Raw genomic sequence first — 27458 nt, 5'->3', positions numbered from 1 at the left:
CCTCTTTCCCCCTCTCCTTCTCTCTCTCTCTCTCTCACTGTGAAGTTTCAGAACGGTATTCGAGTTGTCCAAATTGCAGCAATCTTGCACCATGTGGTATGCTACATATAGATACACTTGCTCAGAAACACCGAGGCAATCGATTAGAAGTTGTATAGTAACGATGCAACGATGACAAACTTGCCATCAACTTGGTCGATCGTAGGGCAAAGATACAAGTCTGACGATCAACGTTAAGACCCGAATACTCTTTGATCGGCGCGAGATTCATCGTGCGCTTGATGGCTAATTAAACGTTGAATAACTAAAGCATCGATCAAACGATCGATCAAATGATCCGATAAGGGGAATTTCATTTCTGCGTTTAATTTCCTTCTTATATATATTAATGCTGTTAGATGTTATAGTTACATGACTATTGAACGTAAACTTGTATTAAATATGCTCGTAATACTTTACTAATAGCTTTAATATCGACGATGGTCGAAAGTAATCAACCAAATTTTCGCTATCGATAATGGTTATTAGACAGCAAAAATATTTTCAGCCACTATGGCTGTGTTATCTGTAAACTACGAATATTTATGTAAATTCATGTTTTTGTGAAAATAATTTAAAGAACAGAACCTAGGAAAAATAGAACTTAATGGAAAACGGATACTGTAACTTTGTATATTTTGTATATTTTTGCATATCATATGCGTTTGTACGCCTTTAAATTTCTCGCAAATGCGTGAAAATCCGCACTCGACTTAACAGCAACTAAACGAATTTCTATCATCGAATGGTTGTATTATAATATTCATGAAAAACAAAATTCATCGTCGACAATGATAATGATTATTAGTAGCCAAAATCAATTTCCATCATCAGTACTGGTTACCAGCAACCACAAAATACTTTTATCGCCGATAATGGTTATTCGTAATAAAAATCAACTCCTGTCATCGACAATGATTACCGTTAACCAACGCAATTTTAATTATCTATGATGGTTACTCTTAACACTAAAAGAATCGATATTCTTCGATCAACTAATTTCTAGAGAAATCTTTTCAGAATTTAGTAACCACTATCCTCCATTTATGCAAAACTTAATCATTTCTTAAGCACCTTTAATTAAATCTAGTAGGAACAAATTTTCCCTGGCTTTACCCTAACCGGAGAGAAGTCAGGGAGAAGGCAACCGGATCGCCTGTCCCACTCTTTAATTATCCCTTGTTAATAAATCGTGTAATAACTAACTTCGCTCTATCTATTAATCGCTCGATTATCTACAGCTTTAACTCTCCTTTTTGCCAACCTAGCCAGCTATTCTACGCTCGTTGATCTAACAAGCGGCAAAGGTATTAGGCTAGTACCACTCTTCCTTCGAGCGTAGTTCGATTCAACTTTGACCGCGAATAGTTTACAATTGGTTCGGTTGAACTTTCCTTTAACCGGGAATCCGTTAGCGATCCGGCAACTGATCGAGAAATCAACGTTTATGCTTCATTCTCTATTCGCTTAACGTCCTACGCGAACACACCTAACAATGAGAAACTATGCATCGAAGGAGGAGGCAGGCAAATTTCTGCCAGCGAAGAAGATTGTCGCCAAGGAATTCAAACGGTTACGTGCCCGAGCGATGGGGAACAGCCTGACGGCGACGACTAACACCGCAGTCATTGGAATAATCCAGTGACTTCGGTCTGGCAGGGTGACTGCACTTGCAAACGCAATCAATGCGAGTAAACGTACGCGTTAAGCGGCCGGCATTGTTGCGCGGCCATTGTTCCCGCGAGGTTATTGTTGCATTATCCCTGCATTATCGAGCCTTATTACCAAGCGAGTTTAAAGTCAGCCATTCAGCTCGATCGAATCTTGCGGCTGCTCTGACCAGCGCGACGATCATCGCGGCGATTTTCCAATTTCGACGAGTATACCAATAGACGTGATCGCTCGGGAATAATCAGACGTAGGATAGACTGGGGTTGGAAGTAGGAGTGGAAGTTAAATATTTCGAAATGTATTTGTTGTCTGTACGTAAGGAGTTTCTTAGATGGAGCATGGACGAACGTTTCTTATGATAGATTATTAGATTAGGAAACTAATCTGATCAACTTTTTGCTTTACAGCTGTATTAGGTTATATGATTGATGTTGGTCTTCTTTAAAAGCTAGTAATTAATTTCCGTGAATTTATTAGAATCGACAGAAGAGAAGAGTAGAAGATAAAGAATCGTAAAGTCTGGTGTAAATGGTTGAAAAAAAATATGTTTGTAACGTTATTATCATTTTACGCTTTTTAATTTATTAAAATGATCACTGTGAGAGCTGATGTAATGAAAAATTGGAATTAAATTACACACATCCACGTTTCAGCGATCTACATAACAGAATAATTTCTCGACATTATAAAGTTGTTGTTTCTCAACGTGTTACAATGTAACACAACGTATTTCTCTGTTACTATGAATTTTTCATTTGTTTCAATTGCTTTTTCTGTTTTTCTGTAATCTAGTTTTTGTTTGATGTAATTTGCATTGTATTTTACTCACTTTAGAGCATGTCATCAGTGAAAATTTGTAATCGAAGTACAGAAACATGACAAGAAAACGTTAACGCATAACGTTACGACCAATCTCGGTCGACGCGGTTCATCCTGTAAGTGCGTCTTTGAATTTTTTTCATTATCACGATCTAGTAGAGCGTAGAGAATTTCATAAGCTTCAGCATGCCCATTCGTCTCTAAAAAGGAGGCTGAATTTTCATTTCATTATCATAATCTAACGGAGAACTTTAGTAGCTCTGGCATTTGAGTAGCTTTCATCGCAAAAAATTTTAATATACAAATTTACTGCATTGAGCAAAATAATTTTATGTATTAGATTAATTTCGAATAAATTCAGAAAAATGTGAAATAATTCATCGATTTGACATCCTATCGTATTCAAAGAATTTTACATATTTCATCTCCTTTTTTATTTATTTTTTATTTTCTTTTAGTTTCTAAACGCAAATATTTTATCTCTCTTATAGATTAGTCGAATAAATATACGAATTTTTTAAAAATCACAATTATTTTACTATCAACTCCATCCACCGTTCTGCCCCCACGGAATTTACGATAGAATTTCATTCGTAATCATAGAAATTTCATTGTTCTTTTCCATGACTGTTGGAATGGTGAATGCGACGATCATTTTCGATAAAATAACAAGAATAGAACATCTGTCATACATAAGGGAAACGATGCACGTGCAGGCAAAATTATGAAAAATGAGACTGCGCGAGAAGGCGGCGGCAATAACAGGGTACAAGGCTCCAGCAAGTTCCTCGCTTAATTTTAATCTCACGGACGTCCTCGGTGGGACCTGCTTCTCAACGAGGCGTCGACATTTTATGCATTAAACTGCGATGCTCCGTGGTAAGGGCTACCGATCGATTCAGAGATCTTTCTGCTCTTTTTTCGATTCCTCTCCTTCTTTCGCCTTTCGACGCTTTCATTCCCGGCCCGCGGCTGCACCTTACCACGCGGACTTCATTAGCATTTTATGGGATGTATCACGATGGGTCACGATGTTTCACCGGCTGTTTACAACGCTCGTACATCCATGGGACGAAACGCGAAACCTTGTTTCCGTTAAGGAAATGTCCCTGTGGGTTTGCGCGTGAATTGCCTCGTTAATTTTTGCGGTATACCTCTCTTTCGACGTACTTTTGGACGAAGAAATTTACCAAGTTTGAAAATATACGTCCTTATATCACCGCCAAACAGAAATTTCAGAGAGTTTAAGCAGAAAGGAGGGACTTTAATTTTGTCTGGAGCGTAAAATGTTAATTCGAAGCCAGTTATTTTCTTGTTAATTTTTACTAATACGCTAAATACATATAAAATAGAAAGCGATAACGGGCTAATACGATGAAATTTCAATGAAAGCTCGAAAGAAGTTTCAAGTACAGCGTGGTCGTAGCATTAAGTCGTTTGATAAAATCGTGCCGATTTTGCAACGATTTACAAGATATTTCGGAAAATGATATTTCTTTGATTTCTCACGAATAAATTTATCGAGATGTCTTTTAAGCTTGCTCAAAGAATCGGATTTCTTTTCGTTTAAGGAATTCTTCGATGCTTTCTTTTCCGAAGAGCAGCCTCTCCGCGAAGAATACACATTCGTTTGCTGTTTGTACTGCATTTTCCCATAAAAGGAAAACCAAATGTACCACAAGTTTACTTCAGACTGACAAAGGTAGTCGGTACGCACGTCCAAGCGTACGAACCTACTTTCGACCAGATCAATCGCTGTGTCAACTCGACATCCTAACACCCGGAACGTTCCGCGAATTTTTTTGGAATACGGAGAACCGGCTCACGGTTCGTTGATCGAGCCGAGGATCTAGTTGCGGTTGGTTTCATCGATGTCGGCGGGTGGTTGAAGCCATAACAATTAAAAGGGGGCGTTTACGAGGCCAGAAACGACATCGTTGCAGAGGACGTAGCCGATTGTAAACGCCAGTCGAGCTGGGCGAGAACGTAAATGGTTTGCCCCGTCGGTCGCTGACAATGCACTGTCCATTTTGCATTTCGCTCGATATAACGCACAGAATATATCGAAGATATATCAAAGCACATGACTTTACATTACTTACGAATAACACCACGTTGTAGATGTGTAGAACGTATTTCAGGAAATTCACGGAACAGCAGCCGTCGTCTCGGGTCCTCAGCCTGGTGGACGTACCAGGAAGTCTCTCGGCGCTTTTAGCCATGATTGGTTGATTCGTTTCTTCTTCGTGTGTCTCCGTCGTGCCCGTGGTCGTCGTCGTCACCTCGTCACTAACTCTGAAAGCACACGGAATTCCATCGGATTAGTGATTTTTATAGGCGAAGAAGGATAGTCGTTTCTCGAATGAAAACCGAGGTAGAACGGATGGAACTGGATCTTGTCGCCGACACGAAATTGTATTTCTTCCGGCGGCGGCTATCGAGATAGCGACTCTTCGCGTTCAGAATACGGTTTTAGGAGTAGCCGTGCACCGTTCGAATCGCGAGTAAATCTATCTTCGAGCGTCCCTTCCGGTCCCTGGCGGCAGGCCAGCGGACACCACGCGCCGCTAGCATTTCCGACCAAACGGCCACAGACACGAGAATCCGATAGATTTCACCCCTTATATTTGACTGGTACGTCGCTTACGATATCCGGTCCGTTTTTCAAGGTACCTCGTATCGATCCAGTAGATATCTGACTGACTTCGGAGAACAAATTGGATATATTCAATAAAGAACATGGAGCATATTCGAACAAATATTAGAGGAAATGAAGCGGAGGAGATTTTTTTGAAAAACGTATATAAATCATGGGACAGTTGTATTTGTAGTCAAATTTGAAGAAAGTGATTTAATTATGGAAATAATTGTGGTTCGTTTATATAGGAAAGTAAAGGGTACTATATTTATGTATTAAAAATGTTATTAAAAAGTAAAAAATATATAATTACTCATCTATCTGTCGCACTCGACTTTTTCGACGTTTTATTATACATGATATTTTCGTTAAACGTTTCGTTCTCCCAGTATGATTCGAAATGAATTTTTAGGAACGAGTATATTTTAATTAAAAATATTTTTAATAAAGAGTAATTTTAGTGTTTTCACGGTTTCGTCCTGTTCTATAATTTTCCACGAGTTTCTTCTATTAAATAGAAACGACGAATAAGAGACAGTGAAACAGTGACAAAGTGGAATGAAATGAAAAGAAAATATGGCGTGTAGTGGCAAAGGATCTACGTCAAGGAACTGTAAGTAACTCTTCAGCACTTCGAAAGAAAAGCGGCATAGGTTGGCACGAACCGATTCTTTCACTACGCCAAGGAATGCAGCTTTCGATCGATCGTTTCTCTCCCTTCGCTCCATCCCTTTTCTGCTCCTGTAACCCCTTTTCCTCACTTTGGTCGCGTGCACGAAATCGGTCGGTGCTATCTTCGTGACAGTGAGACCCGAACTCGATTCCAGCCATCGCGTCGTCGACTTCTCTTGTGCGATTTCTTTTCTGTGCATTCGAGTAGCTCGCCACGTATCGTGGTCGAAGCGATATCAAAAGGTATCGATTCCAGCTCTCTCGGTGATGATTAAATTCATTAATCCTTCCACCCTCGCATTTCTTTCGATCTGACGAGCAATTGTTAATATTTCCTCTTTAAGTATAATTGTTTGATCGCTGTATAACAACGTAGTTGGTATTCTGGTAAAGAACAGAACCTAAATAGAAATTTGTTTTTAATACTTTTGCATGTTACGCGCATTCCGCGTATTCTGTCACCTTTAAGTTTCCTATCAACGAATAAAACTGCGCACTCTAGTAATTATTATTATCCCTACACTATACTAAATTATTATATATATATTTTATGAACTGTTATCAAATTTATAGATTCCTTATACATTTGACAAACTATTTTCCAATCTATCAGCTTTCAAGTATTCAAATTAATTGTACTCTTCTACAAATGTAATCTAATCGAAGCAAGCCCATTATTTATGGTATTGAAGATCTCAATTGAACGACGCGACAGATAAAACGCGGCGACGATTCGTTCACTGGCCGATAACAACCTGCGGAGAATTAATTAGAAACCGCACCTGGCTGGCTGGCTGGTTGGTTGGTTATTTATTCGCGCTAATTGTGTTTCCGCAATTAGAACGTAGCCGATCGAGAAACAATTGGGCCGGGCGCCAACGAAGACGCAATTGGCCAGGCTATTCTTCGTGGGGATTTCGGTGAACCGCGAGGTTGAATGAGACGAAGGATAAATGGCGGACTAATGAGAACAAACGAAGGGAGGCGAAACGCGACGCGACGGAGGTGGAGATGGTCGAATGCGGAGGAAGACCGTGGAAGAACTGATTGCAGGCGATGCTCGAGCAACCTGAAGGGGGGAGATGAAAGAAGAGAAACCGCGAAATTAAATGGGTGTGACCCGTCATACTCGTGTGGGCGAAGTAGTTTCGACCGCGAGCAGAGAATAAAGAGAAGTTCCCGCCGCCTGAATGCAAGTGCATTACCGTTCACAAATACATATTAGGGTTAGAACAATTAGAGAAATACAATGTATATAAATAACCTGACAAACCGTTAGAAGATTATTAAACCTCGCTTGGAATAATGGGCTGTGAAGAAGCGATATGTTCGATGTAGTGATAAAAATCTCATCGATTATATACGAAGATCTCAGGAAAAAAGTACATTTTTGTCGGATTATATTACTTCAATGTTACTTTACGAATAATAGATAGTATCTTCGTGTGATCGTTAAAAACGAAAAGAATTGATTGGGGCCAAGGATTATGCTTCTCGTAAATGGCTGATAGATCGTGAGATTTTTGTAAAAAAAAAAAAAAAAACTATTAAGAACCAATATTTTAATAATGTTTTTGAAATTATAAAGAGGTTGCAACAATCGAATATGCAGACAATTTTAACAGCCAATTGAAATGTCCAATTGATCCAGATTTTTAAAAAATAAATGTTAGAACAAAGAATTACATAGGAGTCAACGTATAATTAACTGTAAATCCTTTCCGAATAATCTTTAATTTCGACTGTTACAATGTGTAACAATCTGGATCAACCATGACATTTTGTACACGACCAGCAGGTATCCCTAATACTTATGAACGGGAATTTATATATTTTTCTCTCCTTTTCTTCGGTTTCGTCTACTTTTTAACGCGCAATGGGCTGAATAACCCATCGCGGTTGTTGGCCTTTGCATACTTTTTGTTTATGTTATTTTGTTTGTTTATCGATCGAATATTTTCCACGTCCGTTGTTACTTTTTTCGGACAGGTAGCAATATAGCCCTTAATGTCAACCGGCGTTTTTTCGATTCATCGAAAAAGCTATCGTGTTTTATTTTACCACAGAGGATTGTCGTGCGGTTGACGTTGTTCCAGCGAATACGTTATTCACTTCCAGTCCGGGGGACAGCTGTAATTCGTTGAAATACGCTGGAAATTTCAGGATGATAGTTTTCGCGCTGTTACATCGAGGACGGGAAATGCAAAGAGGTAAGAGAACCGGCAAAGTTTCCTGCAAGTATCGTTCATTATGCCAACGTCCCGCGGAACAAAGCAGCGGAACAAAGCAACGGAACAAAGATATAGATCGCGGAACAACGTGGTAAACAACAGTTTTCCCGAACGAAAAACTCAAACAGATCGGAAGAGTAAAGGCCGCAGGAGGAGGAAATCCCAAGATGAGGAAACTTACTGTTTCCGCTCGATATCTCGCGGTAATGGGGATAGAATGCTTTATTTTAACGAATCGTCACTGGGAAATATTCAAATGTGCTGTTAAGAGATAAGTAACGAAGTTTTGGCATAAATATTCTGATCTGTTAGAGGGTAAAAGTAGCAAAATTTATTATATAATATTAAGTAGATTATTATGGTTGCTGTAGCCCTGTACTACTTCAACTTTGTCGCGTTAAATTAACTCAAATGAAATATTTATAATTAGTTTCTTGCGTCCTAGTTGTGGCACGACTATATAGCACAGGTTTAATGGTAATGTAACTGATGCAACTAGATATTAGGTTGTCCGAAAAGTTTCTTTCGTTTTATAAGGAAATAATAGAACAATAATAAAACAGAAATTGTTCATCTATTATCACCTTATGAAACGAAAAAAGCTTTTCGAACAACCTAATAAAATACGACGAATATAATAACGATCCACCTAACTACTATCCCTTTTAAGTTCTCGAATATATTAGTATAATTGTATTAGTATAATTATTATTTTATAACACTAATGCCTAATAGTATATTCAATTATACACCCCTACTCAGAAATACAGCTATCAAATTAAAATGAAGAATACATTTATGGATTTATAAGGCAACGAACGTTCAATATGAGACGATGCTTTTAACAGAACCATCGAAATGGCTTGCTTAACGAGATACAAATGTATGTATCTTCGGGATAACGAATAGTGAAAATAATCGATGGCGGTGACATGAAAAAATTCATCTGCCACGCGCCGTTCACCCGATACGGCTCTTCTGTTAACCCACGTGTTACGCTCCTCAGCTTTCAGCTACACCTCCGTCGCCCACGCTGAAAGTCACGGCCCACGTTCGCGATGACGCATCTATATGCATCTGGTATTTGTTTTACAGACAATCTAGGAGAAATAAATGGAGAAACATCGATGCATTTTGAATGGTTACCTTCTATCGAGAAACTACGCGAGAATTACATAAATCCTTCTCGCGATTTACCTCTATCGTTGGATCTTTGGTGATGTTTACTGTTATAATTAATTTTCCAAGACGAACAAATTGTATTGCGCGTATGTCGTACACTGGCACGGGAAAGTGTTTGGATATTTACCACAGAAAACTTTTATGTCTATGCTTCGTGCGTTACACGTATTTTGAAATTTTATCGACACTGTAACGAGACACTGTAACATGTCTGTAAATTTTGAGATCAATTTAAAAATGTATATACACGTTACAAGATATTTACTGCAGATGTGTTACTAGCATACGACGTTCAAATACTTTTCTGATCTCTGTGAGATACAAGTAAACGAACAATTTTAATAACATTTTAACTATTGATCAACAACCTGCTGAATTTTAAAACTGCTCGTCTGTAAAAAATAGAAAACGTGACTTATCGTGTTATTGCTCTTCTATCATGAAGTCTTCAATCGCATTATTCCTACTTCATGAAATACACGTTATTTTCAAGAAACTGATACATAGCTCGATCGATCGTATTAAACGATAAATACATAAAAATTACCGGTACTTTCGTATCGTGGGATGCGCGAGACGCGTCATAGGACGCGAGCAATTCGCGAAATTTTATCGTTGAGCGATTCACCTGGAAAGAGCGGGGGTGAATAATAGAAAAAAAGGGTATTCGATCGCGTTGCTTGAATTCCATTTTTTAGGGCCCCCATCTACTACCCTTTGGCCCTTTGGTGCAACTCTACAAGGGTCGCGTTAATTGTCGAGCTGACACGCGCACGTAAGCCCACCTATCGAAAACCATGTCTCATAATATATCAGCGATGACATCGAGGCTGTCGTTCGATCCCTTCCCATCAATTTGCGGCAGTGCCATGTTCCCAGCATAGACATATCCTCATTTATCCCAATGTCCTACACGTCGCCAGCCAATTTGCTAATCGAGCCAATCATCCAATCGTATTAACCTTGCCGGCCATTCAGAGACCCCGGTCTTCTTTTTATTGGTTGGTTCCTGCGACAGGTTTCACATTTGCAAACACACCAGCCTCCAAGGTGTTAAACGGTCTGGTCGTATCGGGACACGTCGTTTACCTTTATCGATCGATCTACAAGAGCCATTAACGCCTCAAAAGGATACTCGTTGCCGTATAAAGGCGAATTTAGACTTTACACTTTGGACATGCATCGTGAACGATTTATTCGCGCGTGAAAGCTATAAAGATTGTTCCTATCTGTGGTTCATCCGGAATGGCCAGCCAAAGATAGAGTCAATCTCTGCTTTCGAGTTGGATTATGGCGAGAGAAGCAATAACCGACCTGTCGAATGAAACTAAGCTATCGTATCAAGATCTTCTTAAATCAATCCATAGTATCGGAAAAGAAGAATGGAACAGGTTATGGAGTTCGACCAGGAGAATCCAACTTCACGTCACAGTTCAAAACTTTTATCATCCAATACCTTTCATCGATTCTGTATTTCATCGAAAAACTCGCTTAATTATAGATTCTATAATTTTACCATTTAATGATAATTCTATGGTTTTACAATGTTTTTACTATTTTGTTTGCAATATTACGATAAACTACGATTTGCTTGGTCCTCGTGTGGATTAAACAGAACGACGAAGGAGACTTTATCGAAAGGAATTTCGAACGAGCTCGCAGACTACAAGATAAATGGCTCGCTTTAATAACGAGAACGATGGACGACGTACGAAGATCGTACGATGTGGGATCACGTATCGACGAAAACATAAAGCATCACAGGGGATTCCTGGCACGCTCGGTTTAAGTTAGAACCGTAATCCGAACGCCCCTTTCTTCCTTTATTCCATGAACTCCGCCCCGTGAAATTTCGTCGATAAAGACGAAACACACGGCAGAAGCAGCGTGGCAGACAGATTGGCTGACTTTACGCGATCGCTCGTTAACTCGAAGTAATCGAAAATTCTTTCATCCGGAATGGGAGAAAAAAGAATGCGCCTCGACGTATGGAAGTATTCTTTAGAGTCAGGTATTTTGCCCTTTCTCCTGTATCGAACCATCGTAAATCATCCGTCGATGTTTCCAAACCGCAGCTCGTTCTTTGACTAAGCAACTTTGAAGAGAGCCTGTATGTACCGATATATCGATCTTCGTCTTTTTTATCTTTATGAATGACACCAGTGTGCTCGTTGCTATTTGCCAGACTATCCACGCTATTGCCTAGGTTTCGTATTTTCCCGTAATACTTTCCTCCTTTTACGTGTAATTCTTCGTAACTCGTTACTACTCGCTATGACATCTACGTTCTGGACCTCGTCTTTCAAGGAAAATTACTTAATTAATGTATCCTGTACCTGCGTACTTCTATCGAAAGCTTCGCAGGTACAACTTTACGACTTAATTAGACATAATTCTTCTACGATATAATTACAGATGCACTGCGACGAATCGTGTAACTTGACGAATATTTTGTTTACAGGAACCGGAACGTATTGAACAAAAGTTAAAGATGCTGGAACCTTTCCTTTTGGAATTTTCTTTCTACAGGAAGATAGTAAGTACCGCTTGTAATTACCAATTCGTCATAAATCAGTGCACTTTGTTCAAATTCAAATAAAACTATTATAACAAATCGTAGTGGTCAGAAATATCTTCCACATCTCTCTATTAGCTTTCGCTCGATTGCATACGCAGTTTCCATTTCAATTACGCGAGGCTATCGTTCGCAAGTAATGTGGTATCATTTACAGTGACCGAAAGCTTCGCGGGGGGGGGGGGGGGACAAAAAATCGTTGGATCTACGCGGTATCGATTTTATCGCAGCTCTCGATTTACTAGCGGCCGATTCGACCGCAGGTTTCATCGCGCACCAGCTGGAGACAGCCGCCACACGGGCAAACGTACAACGCGGGAACCAGCCGACGAACGAGTACACCGGCCCACGCCATCCGCCTCTGCGTGCAATTGCACCTCGTAGCATCGTGGAAAATTGGATAATGCGACTCGCACAGGCCGGGAACAAGCGGAATCTGACCGACGTTATACTGACAAACCGTGGCGATCTTCTTCGATCCTCGGGGGCATTTCGAATTTTCCTCCGCTTCCGGCAAGAACAATCGCCCTCGATCTCACGCAATTCCGCGAATCGCTTTCCCCTTTTACAACTTTTGTGTGGGTGCGACGATCTAACCTCGACGAAGGAAAGGTAAATCAAGAAGGTTTGCTTAATCGCGTTTCGCGTGGTCGTAAAGTTACGATCGTCTTATCCCGTAGAAATTGGTGATCGCACGCAACGGGCTGCGTCTAGCTAACTTGTTGGCGAAGCCTCGTTCAAATTGGTCAAATAATTTGAACATAGGTTTGGATTAATAGCGCGTGTTAAGTTATTCGAATTAAACGGCTGTTCTGAATGAAATTTCTTCGGACAGCGGATGTTAAATAATGTGAGCAGCGAGGATAATCTGTGAAAGTCGCATAGCGCAAATCAAGTTACTTTAATTAAGCGGCTTAATTTTTCGCTTGGGTCTTTGACAACATTTATACGTCCTTACTGTTATTTCATATCGCTTTCTTATTACTTTAGTACGAAGCTGATATCGTACACGTTAATATTTTGTATATAATGACATCAAAGAGGAAATGTCTTGTATCAAGCGCCGAGAGGAAAGAAAATACTTCAGAAGTTGGAGAAGGTAGATAATTAATGACGTCAAGAACAGGAACATGTAATTGGAAATTACTCGGCTGTTTCAAGAAGTAGAAAAACTTTAATGGTATTGAAAAATAAATACCCGCGCTCTGTTTTGCAATAATGGTAATGAATCAGCGATAAAAAAAATGCCACTATCTAAATATATATATATTATAACGCTAATATCTTGAAACATTTGGAGATTTCTATACATATTATCAACATTTTAATTCTCCATGTTGAAAGCAAGAAGATTACATTGAAAATGACGATGAACGACCATCTTATTTTCAAATGTTTCGAAAAGACGCGGATTCTACTAACCGAAAATTCCCTCGTCCCAACGGTTATGTCTCTCCATTAGTCCGGATACTAGAAATTCCACTGTAATGGTTTGTGAAATGATTAGTTCAATTTTCTAAAACTTCCTACGCTTAGACACATTTCGACCGGAGAAACCGGTTGTCCATAGACGATTCTGAGCTAGGAAGATCGATTCCGCCAAGTGTAGCTTCTTTTTTCATCGTGTCACAGAACGAGGCACTCGTTCTTTTTTTGCAATAACAAGTTATTCCTTTTTGCCGCGACCAGCGACTGAAGAACTGCGAGAAAGCGGCGCTGGCAACTGGTGTTTCGCGTCGCTTCCTGCAAAGCTAAGCAAGCGGTTGCAGTGCTACGGGGGGACACGTAATTAACGTTTATAAACCAACGTGCTCCGGAATAAAGAGCCCTGGCCGAATAGTACGCGGCAACTACCTACGTATACGGAAGTTACGACCCGTTATTTATCGCGTTATTACGCTGAATATCGTCCGCCTGTTGGAAATAACACGAGGCATTTAAGGGATCGTAAAGGACACTCGTTTCGTCTTTACGTCGTTTTCCCCTCGAAATACGAGAATTATGTTCGCCAGGTTGTTACGTGCACACGCTAGCCGCTCGTAAAAATTCTTCGCGGCTCACCACCTCCAATCTTTCCTGGATACGGTCACCGTAGATCTGATCTAGACATTTTTTATCCTTTCGCTAGCCTCGGTTTACTTCGCGCGGTGTTTCCAACGGGTTAATTAGTCGGAGAAAATCCGTATTCTAATATTTAGTCTGCGGATATTTATGCAAGTTCGTATTTGTCTGAATAGGTATAATTAAACAGGTAGAATGTAGATATAGAAAATTGTTTGATACATTAAATATCGTATTAATTGATATAGAGAGTACTATATGTTGGATATCTTATACAGGGTGGTTGGTAACTGGTGGTACAAGCGGAAAGGTGGTTCTACGCGAAAAAAGAAGTCGAAAATATAGAATAAAAATTTTTCGTTTGAGGCTTTGTTTTCAAGAAAATCGACTTTGAATTTTCGCTCGGTACGCGTGCACTTTATCACGTCTCGTTATAACGGATCTCACTGTAGATCGTTGTCTCGATGGAAAAATTAAAAAAAAAGATTTTTTTTTTAATTTTTATTCTATATTTTCGACTTCTTTTTTCGCGTAGAATCACCCCCTTTCCGCTTGTACCACCAGTTACCAACCACCCTGTATATCTTTGCGTCTTTAAATTTTCCATGAAAGTCCGCGATATTCATATCGCGATATGAAATTGAGCCATTGGCGACAGAAAAATCTTTTTATATCAAAAGCATCAGGAACGGATTGATGATACCAGGTAACATACAATTTTTTATTTACGATATGAAATCACTTATTAAAACAAATAAAAATATTTACAAAGTATGGAAACAATAAAAGAATATGTGTATTCAATCTTCCAGATGATATTTAATTTGAGTAAAATATACTCGTGTTAATTGTTTAAAAATGCAATACAATTTTATTTGTATCAAATACGTATATTCAATTTTCTAAATCATATTTTATACGAATAAACATAAAAAGATTATTTTATCTGGGTGTAACCGAAATCTGTAACGCGTAACTTCAAACGACGTAAATTTAATCTACGAAATCGTCACAATGGCCATTCAAAGGAATTCAAACGAAAATATGATGGACGTTGGATCAAAGTTGCAATTAATATCGCCGATGAATACTGAAAGCGCTTTTCTTTATCATTTCTCTGCCTTTATACTATAACACGTGATAACTAGCGGCGATATTTTTCCGAACGGCAGTGATTTCCGCGCGCTAATTGCTCCGGCCAGTCTACAAAGTAAACCATTGGAAACACGTAATGATTTTGATCGAACGAACGTTGATAAAGCTCGCGGGCTACGTATCCGATGGAACATGCAACCGGTATTCGTTCCTATTTCCCTTATCGCGTTATAAAATTATATTATACATCTACCAGCTGAATCGATTTTACGGTACAAACCATAAAACGTTCCCACCCTACGCCTTTGAAAATCAAATATATTCGCGCCCTATAGACGTACAATCGTGAAAATCCGTATTCCATACGAAACTAATTTTCCAAACGATAAAAGAGAGAGAGATACACTGGTACATTAGCACTCTAAAATATCTGGCTATTTGGTTATTTTCAACAACGTGTTATTTAATTGCAGGATCACAAGTAAAAAGTTATACACGAACGAAAATTGTTTGAAGGATAGGTACATCGATAAACCGTATCTACAATTTTAATACAACTGCTATTTACTTTTTAAATTTATTTAAAAATTATTATTTCTTTGAATGAAATAAATTGCTTAATACTTTTGGACGTTCTCGTTGATTTCCAGTTTTCTAAATTCGTTTTTATCTCTAGTTTCATTTTGCTAACATTCATGCATCATTGCTAAAAATATAAATCGGCTAGAATGTTTGGATACTTCGTAGTATTAGCGTAGAAGATCGTTTACGAGACCTTTTTCTAGTTTCTCGAATAACGGGACAATTACAGACGGCTAGGAACACAGTTTTGCAAACTAGGCGTGGATTTAACGAGCCGAGACTTCTTGAAGGGTTAATACGTTCTCGAATCGGTGACCGTGACATCGAATTAGCCGCAATTTGCTGATCGGCTTCCTTTTTTTTCTATCGAACCGCGCAATTAAGGAATAAACTTCCGTTTAGACCAGGCACATGTGCACACCTTTTTCTCGATCTCATTCACGTTCCTATTGACGCAAACGAATATCGTTGATAGTGTGCAGAGTGACAGTCGTGGTTGGACTATTGGATTGCACAGCTCGTTGCAAACGGATTCTCAATCCTGATCGAATACTTTATCGAAAAACGGAATCTATTTCGACAGGATCGTCTAGTCAAAACGGAGGAAACCCGACTGAATTTTTAAATCTCCGATAGAGGATTGTACACAGCGATTGTTGGCTCGATTCTGCCCGATACCTTTCCCAGATTACATACGTATATTATTGTTATTACGATTATTATTTATTATAGATGGGAAAAAACTCCGATTGGCGTGGGAAGATAGAAATCTGCAGGCGAGTAATTGAGACACGCGTTATACAAAAATTATACATAATACTACAGTTAATATTATTATCTTATAAAATAATTAAATAATTTCTTATTTTGTTACGCAAGGATAGTAAATCGAGACTTATAAAAAGATCCACTACAAAGCTAGAATTGTAAAACCGTGGAAATTATACCGTGTGAAACGCGTAAGCTCCAGGAATTATAAAAGCACGAAGTAAATTATTATAACCATATTGTACAGCAAAAGTTATGAAAACTACGTACATTCGCTACATCGTTTTACTGGAACTTTAAAAGACACAATCATAGCAAATCGAAAGATAACAAAAGATTATACCGTTTAAAATCTGCTGCAGTCTACTTTCTCTTGAAATTGACCATTCGTGATAATGGAGAACAGTACGTAGGACGCATGTACCATACTATGCAGTATAAAGTTATATACACCTGTGTGGGCGGAGAAGAAAAATACCGTGGACGCGGGAAAGACTTGCCCTCGGCGATCAGCCGGCAGCGACGTCTTGATTACAGTAGAACCGGATCGAGTGAGAGTTATGCGACCATTCCCTCTGCTCTACACATGTTTAACTACAGACGAATCGATCACGAGTATATTTTCTCTAATTAAAACCGATACACACGACAATGACGCTTATTAATCGATCATTCATCGACGAAGGCTGAACATCGTGTTAAGTGCTCTTTATCTTATTAAGTACAAACAATTGTTGGCTCAACATGGATGCATTAACCGACTAATGGATACTGTTGAAGCGTATGAGAATTTAATGCAGCTTAAATTCAGCGCAGTTGTAATTATTTAATACCGCTCCACTTACAATATCCACGTACTCTCGTAAATTTCAATATGGACATATTTACAGTGGCTGAGGAAAATACTCGAACATTTATCACGGACAATTTCTATGAATACATCACGTGCGTAATACGAAAGTTTTCGAAGTTTCATTAAAACTATAACGAGACATGATTTTCATGACGATATTGGTAGAGTTTGCAACAAAGTCCAAAATGTATATACAGTGGTTCGCAAAACTTTCAAGTCCGCGCTGTATGCGTTGCAGAAAACATTTTCAGATATCATTAACACTGCAATGAGACACGACTGTCGGGATTGCATTGACAAAATTTGGTCCAATTTGAAAATGTATAAAAATATTTATTGTGAAAGTTTATTTAACCAAGGACTGATTAATTATCACACAATTGTTAAGTGCTAAAGACACCGAATAGAACATTTTATATTACATTATTATAATGGACAATTAATTGCTCAAATATTTGTATCATTTCCGTGAGATATATGTTTGCGCCAAATACTTTGTAGGTAATTTTTGTATAGATTTTCACATTTGTTCCTTCGCCAATATATTAGATCGTCTGAAAAGTTTCTTTCGTTTTACGAGGAAATAATAGACGCACAACGTCTTTTGTTTTATATTATTTTGTCGAATTACGTACGATCCATTTTGTTACGTTGAGATAAACACCGCGACATTTCACAGACTTGGTTTCACGTTTATATGAACGTGCACTGTTGTAAAAAACACGTTCGCAAAGAAAAGACACTTTCCGGACAACCTAATGCATACTCATGATGCTTCAGTCTCATTGCGGTGTTAATGAAATTTCAAAATGATTCGTGTAAGACGTGTAAATAATGTACGTATCGATAAAGATTGCTGCAAGTGTCTGAATTTTTTCGTGAGCAATTATATACGCGTAAATAAAACGGTACAATAAACTCAGGTTCGTTTCCGCAACGACACGACGTCGATAATTATGTGCTCAGGAAACGATCGAAGGAAGCTTGTTCCTTCGGCAGGAATTACTTCCGCGATTCGACGCCAAGATTCGACTAATTATGTGCTCGTCTAAGTGCAAACAGAAATCGACAAGCGACGTCCTTCGAGGAGACTGAGAAACGGAACGACGGTCTGCGAACAATATCCGACGACGAGAATTTCCAGCTTGTTAATATGTATATCGGAACTGAAAGCTGTAGGATCACAGCACAGGATACGACGAATATTAATTTAATTAAAATATCCCTAGCACTGCTTATACTTGTTAAATAATCGCCATTTCGTAATTACGACGAGGATAATAACCGCGGAAAGCTTGCAATCTCACTTGCGTATTAATGTAGCAGCGTGTGTCCCCAGTGGCAACCAGTTCAATTAGAAAAATGAACTAGCCTTCTCGTGTAGTGCAACAAGGCCTCGTTTCCAACCATGCTTCCTGAATGTTGTACTTATTAATTAAAATTGATTTAAGTACATTGATACACGAGATCTTCGCTTGAAAGTTTCAAGTTCATGGAAGGATAACAGTTACGTTAAAAAGTTCTTCCACTTTTTCAAATGGAGGATGATCGAAAACAATAAAAAGGGAAAGTCTGTCGTCGATAATTGTTATTAGTGAACGAAAAAAAATTCCGTCATTGACATCCTGTCTAACGATAATCAGAAAGAAACTCCATCGTCTATAACGATTATCAAAAAAAAAAAAAAAATCGTCGACACGATTTCGAATTTCATAATCCCATTTCCATAAGAAAAACGTAGCTAAGAAAATCGTAGGTCTTCGTTTAAATTCCCTATGAAATAACAGACAATTCACTATCGATGACTCGGGGTACTTGGCATATTTATAAACGAGGGTATACGTCAACGTGGCTTATCGATATAACGGAGTGGTTCTCGATGTGACCAGTTGGCGAAGGGAGTAACCGCAAAAATGGTGGTTAACGTAGCGGGAAAAAGGCGAGATGAATGTCGCAGAAATCTGAGCCATAGGAGAGGGGTAAAAGTTAAAGCGACTGGAGAGCATGCAAAGGGTAATCTCGTCGGGGTAAATCGTAGGGAACAACGAGACGCGGGCAGAGCAATCTCTGCCTCGAGATAGCGTCCTCTTCCTTTCTATTCCTCCCCCTAGTCCGGTGCAAGTTAAAGCGGGGAAAGTTAGGGGTGGAGATTATGGTGGACGAACACGAAACGCTGCATCGTTTCCCTTCGTGCGGACGAAGCTGCCGCTGCTTCGCTATAATCTGCTGCTCCCTTGCTGTCTCTGGTAACGACTTCCAGGCGAATTGAGAGACAGCGTGTTCAAGGATTGTTCGCGTACGGTTACGCGAAAGCGGTGTTTACCATCTACCTGTGTATTTCGCTTCCAGAGGCGGTCGTTGGTCGAGACTGGACAAACGTTTGAAATATTCGCCTATTTGCATAAGGGGCGCAACGGATGCGCTCATGCTCGCGTCGATGGAAATGTTGCAAAAACAGTAACGATACCGCGTTCAGAGATCGCTTTATTTGTTCCACGTCGAGTCACGTTCGCGTGATACGTCGACAATGAGATAGATTTGCTCGAATTTCGCAGGATAAACTAATAGGTTTTCTATGATAACTAAATGTCAGTATTATTGTTTTCACCCGTGTGTGAACGCGAATGATGCGTCAAATTAGATTCACCTGTGTCGCCAGATATCGATTGAACTGGCGCGCGTATGATGGCAAAAATATACGTTTGCTCTCTTTTCGTAAAACATTTTCGATCGGATGATTTTCCAACGTATTTTTTCCTCTCTTTGCTTTTTCTTTTAAGAGTACGTATACACAGATTTAGGGAATATGTTTGGAAATGGACTGTTTATCGTCACGGAGTCAATAAGCCGATGACACGTTGCGCAAACATTTGATTTAAACGACGAATACGTCCCATCGATGGATCGTCTACGATGAGTCACGATAGGATTTGACCATCGATTTACTTTGTTCCCGAGGATTTATCATGGAATATAAAATCCACCATTCTTTTTGCATTTATTGTGGTAAAGGGGTCAATAGCTTCGTTCGATACGATCGCAACCGTTCAATTCAAGATCGAAACTTCTTTATGGGATCTGTTCACTGGCAAAGAGAGAGAGAGAAAGAGAGAGAGAGAGAGAGAGAAAGATACAACGCGAAGGCAAACAAAACGGCATCCAGACGGCTGGTTGAAAGCAGCCTTCGAGTTCGCCGAATCCATTAAGTTCCGTACTTTGAATACCACTAGCATCGAAGTCGAGTCGCCTCGGTATGCGAACCTTCGCACGGATCCTTCCGGAAGCCGAGGAAGTTTACCGTTTGCGTAGGACACGAACAACATTCGTTGGTCGAATTGATTCTTCGATAGAATAAAGAATTTAACTTTGACTAGATTTCCAACGACATTATGAAATGCGATTTGTTTTAACGAGACGTGTTCTCCGACCGAAAGGAAAACACATGCTGGTCGTTCTTCCGTGAAAGAAGAAACGCGCTTTGGTGAACGTCAATTGCTGTCGTGACAAATTTCGTTCGAACGCGAAGCAATTGCTTCCTGTATGCTAACGAATTCCGTGCACGTCTCTTAAAAAAGTTCCTTCCGTCGCTTGGGTGGTGGTTAAAAATTTGTGAAAGGGGGGACAAAGAGAGAACGAACGTCGATAGCCGAAGCTTGCAATCAAGAACGGCCCGGAATTCCAAATACGTAGTAAAGAGCTATTCAATTGTACAAATGTAATTGTTTAATTGTAGATTCGTTAAAAGGATTACTAAACATACGAATACGATATATGAAATGAAATGAACGAAGAAACGGGGAAGAAAATAATGTTTCGTCCTTCTGAACGAGATTAGCATGTACGAGTCTCGAACGATATTTAACCAGATGCAAGCCAACTATAACGAGTTCCTATCGAATATATTGTTAATTTGTTAATATCACCTAATGACAAAATCCGCGATTACTTAGTTGCCAACCCAATAGGAAAAGAAAAATTTTCTACAGAGAAGAGACGGCAAAGGAAGAAACATTTTCGTAGCTAGCGCACCCTAGTAGTATGAAAATTTTCATACTCGAAATGTCATACGTGGCATTTTATCATCCGAAACGCGCTTTCTCTATTTCATCTCCTGTCACCGATATGAAATTCGCTTCGGTACTTCGATATTACACATAGAAGTAAATCGAATTCGGTTTCCTCGGTGTTATTCTCGAGAAGGATCCACTGGTTGGGAGGATTAAAATCTTTACGATCACTTTTCTCGGTCCGTAAGAGGATCAGTCTCGCTTCGTCGCACTGAAAATACCTATTGGAAGGGTAGCATCGGAGCATAGTTCTCAGCTTTGCATACAATTCCCTTTCTCCTTCGAAAATGGAACTCGATCGAACGAATTGTCACGAAACTTGACAGTTTAAGGGCACAAAATGTGCAACTCGAGTAGAACGAACTTCGTAACGACGCGTGAAAACGTTCTATGTCTATGTTTCCGTGAATCGAAATTTCTCTATTATCCAACTTAATGTACGGAAATTCATGTTTGTTTTAATATCGTTATCGGGTTGTTCGGAAAGTTTGTAGTTCTCTATGTTATATACTTCGTCGTATTATGTACTTTGGCAAAATATTGCGGTGCTGCGATTGCAGAAGAATATTTGACATTAGTCGATAGAAAGAGCATCGTATTTCGATAAGGAAAAAATATTCCCATTCTTTGATGAGATGTAACTAAAAAATATTTGATATTCATCAAGAGCGTAATTCATCTTATCCATATTTTAATCCTTTTAAGACTTTTATAAAACAGTGTTTTCACGGTGGAAAGCGAGATATTACAGAGGCCTGTAAAAATTGTTTTTCGCAATTCATCGATAAGAGACTCAACGTTAAGTTTTGCCATGAGCTTCTCGTATAAATACAATATGCGCTACACCCGCGATTTAATCCTCTTCGTCAAGGAATTCTTCCTTCTTTGATGTAAGGTAGAGTCAAGATGTCTGCTCGAAAGATCTGGCGAAAGATCGTAACGTCGAAGAAGATAAAGTCTAGCTTGACGCTTATTGACACGACGCGAATACAAGCCTGATTTAACGAGGGAAACTTTAATTGCGAGTTAATGCTTGTACAATTAGCAATCTCGGGAACTGAAAACTTGTTAACCATCGACTTCCTCCGCAGAAAACCCCGACAGGCAATACGGCGGATTACACGTGGTGTGCCCCAAAAGAATGAAAATCCAATTGGCGACGTAATGGAGGATCGTGCCTTGGGTTCCCTCCCGCCTACTTAGTATCCCTCTGATCCCTACAAACTCTCAACTCCCTCGGGGACTCGCTTTTGGTTACGTCGATGCTCGTTATTTTTCCATTTTAAAATCTACGAGAAATTACTCGCATAGAAGATACAGATTTCATTTGATTATTTATACTTGATGTGATTTTTATTATATAACACGAAATACATAAACTTTTTTATCGCGACCATATAGATAGTATCATGTAGAAGCTTTAACAACAATCTCTAACAATCCTTTGATTTTACCTTTACGAGCGAGGAGGTACATTAAAAATTACAAAACCTTCAAAAATAATTTAGCTTGCTCGGTTAATACGAACAAACGAACGATATTAAGTGTATGAAAGCAATGAAACTGTTCTAACTTGTTTCCATGATCCCCAAACTACCAACAAAGCCTCATCTCTCCAAAAAAAAAAAAAAAAAAAAAAAAAAGAGGAAGGTAGGAGGAGTCAGTTGACGAATTTCCTGGTAACACTGTGTTTCCAATTGTGTTATTCAAATCGCGTAGTGTTTGTACGCTGCCACCTACGTCCATTCGACGAGATCGTATAGAACGAAAGCAGCAGGGATGACATTTCATTCTGTCGTGACACATTGCCGGTACACGGTGAAGCCACCACGGGCTCTAATCAAAACAGTGTCCGCGTGCTTCAGCCCCATCATTCTTGGATTCACCGGTTCCGGCTATTAGGAAGGGAAAATAAATAACCGTGGCCCTGTCCTTTTATTCAAATAGTGATATTTCCATTTGCCTCTCGCTGCTCGTACACAATGGCCAAAGAGAATGAAACACGGCGCGCGTATTCATCGAAAAGGCGTGCCGGCGCAGCCGATGGTAGAGAAACATAAGAGCGATCTTGCGCTGACTTTCGACGTGCGACAAGGGGTGCGAGCCTCCCCTCTGTTAGCCCATTACTCAGCGGACGTGTCCCGCTGCCAGGTACAATTTGTTCGACTCGCGGAAGCGAGAAGAAACGACGAACCTCACGTTGTTCCGTGACAGATGAGCTTCGCTGAGTCGCCGGCGGAAAAGAAAAAAAAAATGAACGACTAAACGTCCGACTGTCGTAGGAAAGAAGAGAAAAGAAGGTTGGAATTCTTTTCTTTGAGCCGTCGAACGATGTTCCATCATCGTACGCGTAACAACAATTTTAAGAGACACGACGTTGCGTGGAAATCGTATTTTCATTCGCGGCCCTTTTTCATCGAGCAGGTGGCAGAGCCGAGTGTAATCAGGCGAACGCGAGCAAGTTATTTCCACGGCTCGAGAGAGGTAACGTTAATCGAGCTAGAAGAAGAAAACCTTCGGCTCGACGCCGCGTACTAACACCTTTTCTTGATCGACAACAAGGAAATTACGCTTTAACGCCGTGGCGTAAGAAAACGCGGTCGCAAAAGGGGCGGCTTACGTTCGCTCGGCGCGAGGAAATATTCCAAAGAAAATAACCTTCCAAGTAAGTTGCAAGTACGTCAACTTTCAACATGTAGAGTACTTTCCGGGACTATGGAGAACAATGTTAAAACCTTGAAAATAAGCATTCGAATAAATTCTTCTTGACACGTTGCTAAGAATTGTATACAGTCCACTTAGTCGTAACAACGAAAGAAAATAATCGTTGGAAGAGTATATCGAACGATAATTAAGAGAAACCGCGTGTAATTAAAGTTCCATCGTACAAAACGACATTTGACGTGGGTCAGGCTAGTCTATCTTATGAAAAATAAAAAAGTATCCGGATAATTTTGAGCAGGATAGTGTGTGAGAATTCTAGGAGTAAAATATATTCGTGATTCTCCGCAAAATTACCAACGCTTGTAGTCGTCTCTGGTCGATAGAATGACACTGCCGTGTACCGTGAGGTCGTGAATAGGATCTACAGCTTTCAGTTTGAAAGGGAACAGTTTCGGGTTTGACCCACTCGAAGGAACGAAGGGATAAGGATTCGAATATCTCCTGGCAAGTTGGAATAAACGGTAAGAAAATAATCCCCACGGTTCTAAACGAGATGCCTTCCTGCTTTAGAGTCCTCATCCTCTGCATTCACCGGCGAAGAGGAGGTTCGTCGGTGCACGCGGTTATCCATTCAGTGTGAAACGGTCCTCTATCCCTCAGACTCTTTCGTTCGTCTACCTCGTTTTTTATTTCAATATTATTCGAAGCTTCTTAGACGACGATATCGCCAACTACCTTTAGGTATAATACGAGTACGCTTATAAAAGAAGAATCCTGAACTCGAACAAGGTAGCTTTCGAACGAAACGACATCGTTCAGCTTAATTTTCCCGAACGGAAATTCTCGTCCATTAAAAAGTTGCTTGGTAGAAGAACCAATGGATGAAGAGCGTCGTGTCGCGTTAAACTATCGGATCGAGGCAGAGTTTCACAAGCAATCGCACAACCTGTTCGACGTGTTGATCCACCGAACTCAAAGCTCATCAATGAACGAACAGAGCGTCGGCAAAGCTTTGACACCAACACCGACGACCAACGTAGCGGAATCGAAGTACGCGTAATCCCGATAAACCGTCTACGATCGATTTTCTTCCTAGAAAAACATTTTCTCCTTTATAGAGATAAAATTGTCCCGACGAATGTTTCTGATTAGAAGTCGCTAGAACACGTTAGGCAAACATCGTTGGCAACGTTTCGCCGAAATTCACGGCGCATTCTGTCCGCTTGGCGTTGATTCGAAGAGCAATCAACAGCAGCAGACGCGTGTCGGCTGCGTTTGCGATCACGCTGGGAAATTAATTCGCGACGAGAGCATATCCTGCAATCCTGTGTTCCTGGTTCTCTCAAATAGACCGAAAGAGAGGCTTTGGAGCGAGGATGGAAAGTCGGCAAGATTTAATCGCGTAGCGAAAGTACGTAGAAACGGGGAAATTAATATCGTAGGAGGAGGAAGAGCACGGTGAAAGGGCGTTTAAAGTTTACAGGCGAGCAATGTGACTTTAGACGGCGTAAAACAAAAACGTCGTCTGGCGAGGACAAAGGTGGAAAAGTTCCTTATATTTTCTCGCCGGTATTTCTCGCCGCTAAAATGGATATAACAAAACGAAACGACCGAGATGAAGGAGGAAAAGAAACGTCAAGAAAGATCGGATGGTGTCGGTATTTCGAGGAACACCTCGATATTCTGCAGAGATCGTTTCTTTCTCTTTCCAACCTGTTTCGTTCCTTCCTTTCGACATCGTCGACTGTTGGCGGCCAATAAGGAAGCTCGGATGCTTGCTCTCGAGATCCCTTTCCTCTGGGAAACATCCGAAGAAAGCCAGAGAGAAAGAGAGAGAGGGAGGAAGAAAGATCGAATCGTCTCTCTGTTTGCCAAGCGAAAACAGGTGCCGCGAAAGACTCATGCCAGCCGCTTAATTACTTGGGGAATTCCATCGAACGTTTAGGAAACTGGAATCGTGCGAAGAAGTTCCGAGATTGCGAGATAACGTGGCTCCTAGCGCCGCCAACTTGACGACTAATTCTATTTGTTTCGTTACTTTCAATTACGGTGCACGTGTCAAGGAAGGAGAAAGGAGAACTCGTTGTTCCTTTGGAAATTATACAATTTCAGTTTTCACGAAGTTTTCAGTGCACGGTGGTACTTTTCGAAAACTTTTCAGCCTTTCATCCGGAACGACACCTTGGTGGAATTCCTCCTATTGTACCTTAAGAGAAAGAAGCGAAGTTTCCAAGTTCCTATCGCGTAGAAATATCTTCTCGAATACATGCTTAGGGCTAGACACATTGCACGCGACTGATACGCGTCATTTTTGCATTCGTGTCGATTTAATGGCACGTTCGGCCGATACGTTTATTTATACGGAGCGACAAAAATAATCAAAGACGAAGACGTCGCGTCAAATTGACACGATCACGTGCGGGAATAGACGGAGGCGAAGACGCCGCGTCATATCTTAAAAAGTAATTGAACGTAAAAGTATCGAACGAAGTATGACACGTTAGATTGACGCGGTAAAATTCAGAATTAATCGAAGGCGAATACGAGGCAAATCGACGCGATAAGCTACGAAAATAATTTTCACTTTCGTTACTCGAACGTGAAGCTACGATGCCGACCAGACGCGTCAAGATGCAAAAATAATTCAAGACGAAGACACGACGTCGGATCGGCGTTATCGCGAGAATGACGAGTGGCACTCGCGTTCAACGGACCTCGGACAATTCATGGCAAAAAAATACTGATTCGAATTCCGTTATTTCCAATACGATCCTAGCGATATAGTGACACGAGATCGTTCTTCGGGCTTCGATGTAAACCTCCACAAGCGCGATTGTTGGAATTCGTGCTATAGTTCGCGCCAAACACATTCTAACACTCTCGCACACCTTCTCTGTGGCTTGACGCACGGTACAACGAGGTTCGACGCGGTTTCACAAAGAGACAACCCGGCGTGCGGCATTGTACGGGCTCGCGAACAGCTCTCCTGCCGGGTCTTCCACGCGACCACGCGAGTTATTGAATTCGCGTTTCAACGCCGGCTTATTACCGAGCGGCTTGTGATAGCACGGCATTCACCGCACACCGGGGCGTCGCCGCTGGAAACATCGCGTTCGAAACGTCTGACGCGCGATTTCGCCGCCACAAGAGAAACTCTCAAGACCTCGCAAAACTGAAAAAGTTAAATCCGCGAACAAGTGTATCGAAATCGTGGAACGGAACCGCTGATTGGAAGCTTTAAAGCGGAACGATTTCTTGCAGGGAAGCAACGCTGAGGGATTCGCTACTTCGAAGCTGGCAGTCGATTCAATTCGGTTTATCACGCCGCAATCTCCCGTTGTTTCTAGCTCCAGCAGAATTGTCGTTGCGACGCTTTTTATTTTCTCCACTTTCAGACTTTCACGGTACGGTTCTGTGCTTTATGTCGGGTTCAGACTATTCGAAATTTCTTAGTGTAGACCGTGTTCAGAATTATATCTCGATGGTGAAATTTTGAAAAAAATTGCAACTAGATGCTTCGAAAGAATTAAGCGGCATACTT

The 27458-nt window shown here is 40.3% G+C and overlaps 1 protein-coding gene and 1 long non-coding RNA gene across 3 annotated transcripts in view; one reads left to right on the top strand and one right to left on the bottom strand.

The window, feature by feature from the left end:
- The window catches only part of LOC126869069 (CD151 antigen-like), a 91119-nt gene that overhangs the window by 32557 nt on the left and 31104 nt on the right, over nucleotides 1–27458 (bottom strand). For both annotated transcript variants that reach the window (XM_050625236.1, XM_050625237.1), the window contains one exon: nucleotides 4632–4824. In XM_050625236.1, coding sequence (XP_050481193.1) covers nucleotides 4632–4824 — 193 coding nt within the window. The remainder of the gene's footprint in view (nucleotides 1–4631; nucleotides 4825–27458) is intronic.
- Nucleotides 4836–27458, top strand: part of LOC126869081 (uncharacterized) — a 78488-nt gene continuing 55865 nt past the window's right edge. The window contains exons 1-3 of the long non-coding RNA XR_007690819.1: nucleotides 4836–11616; nucleotides 11714–11788; nucleotides 12091–22903. This is a non-coding gene — a long non-coding RNA (uncharacterized LOC126869081). The remainder of the gene's footprint in view (nucleotides 11617–11713; nucleotides 11789–12090; nucleotides 22904–27458) is intronic.

This window comes from Bombus huntii, chromosome 8 (genome assembly GCF_024542735.1).
Source record: "Bombus huntii isolate Logan2020A chromosome 8, iyBomHunt1.1, whole genome shotgun sequence".
Lineage (NCBI taxonomy): Eukaryota > Metazoa > Arthropoda > Insecta > Hymenoptera > Apidae > Bombus > Bombus huntii.
This window is presented reverse-complemented; position numbering and strand designations above follow the sequence as displayed.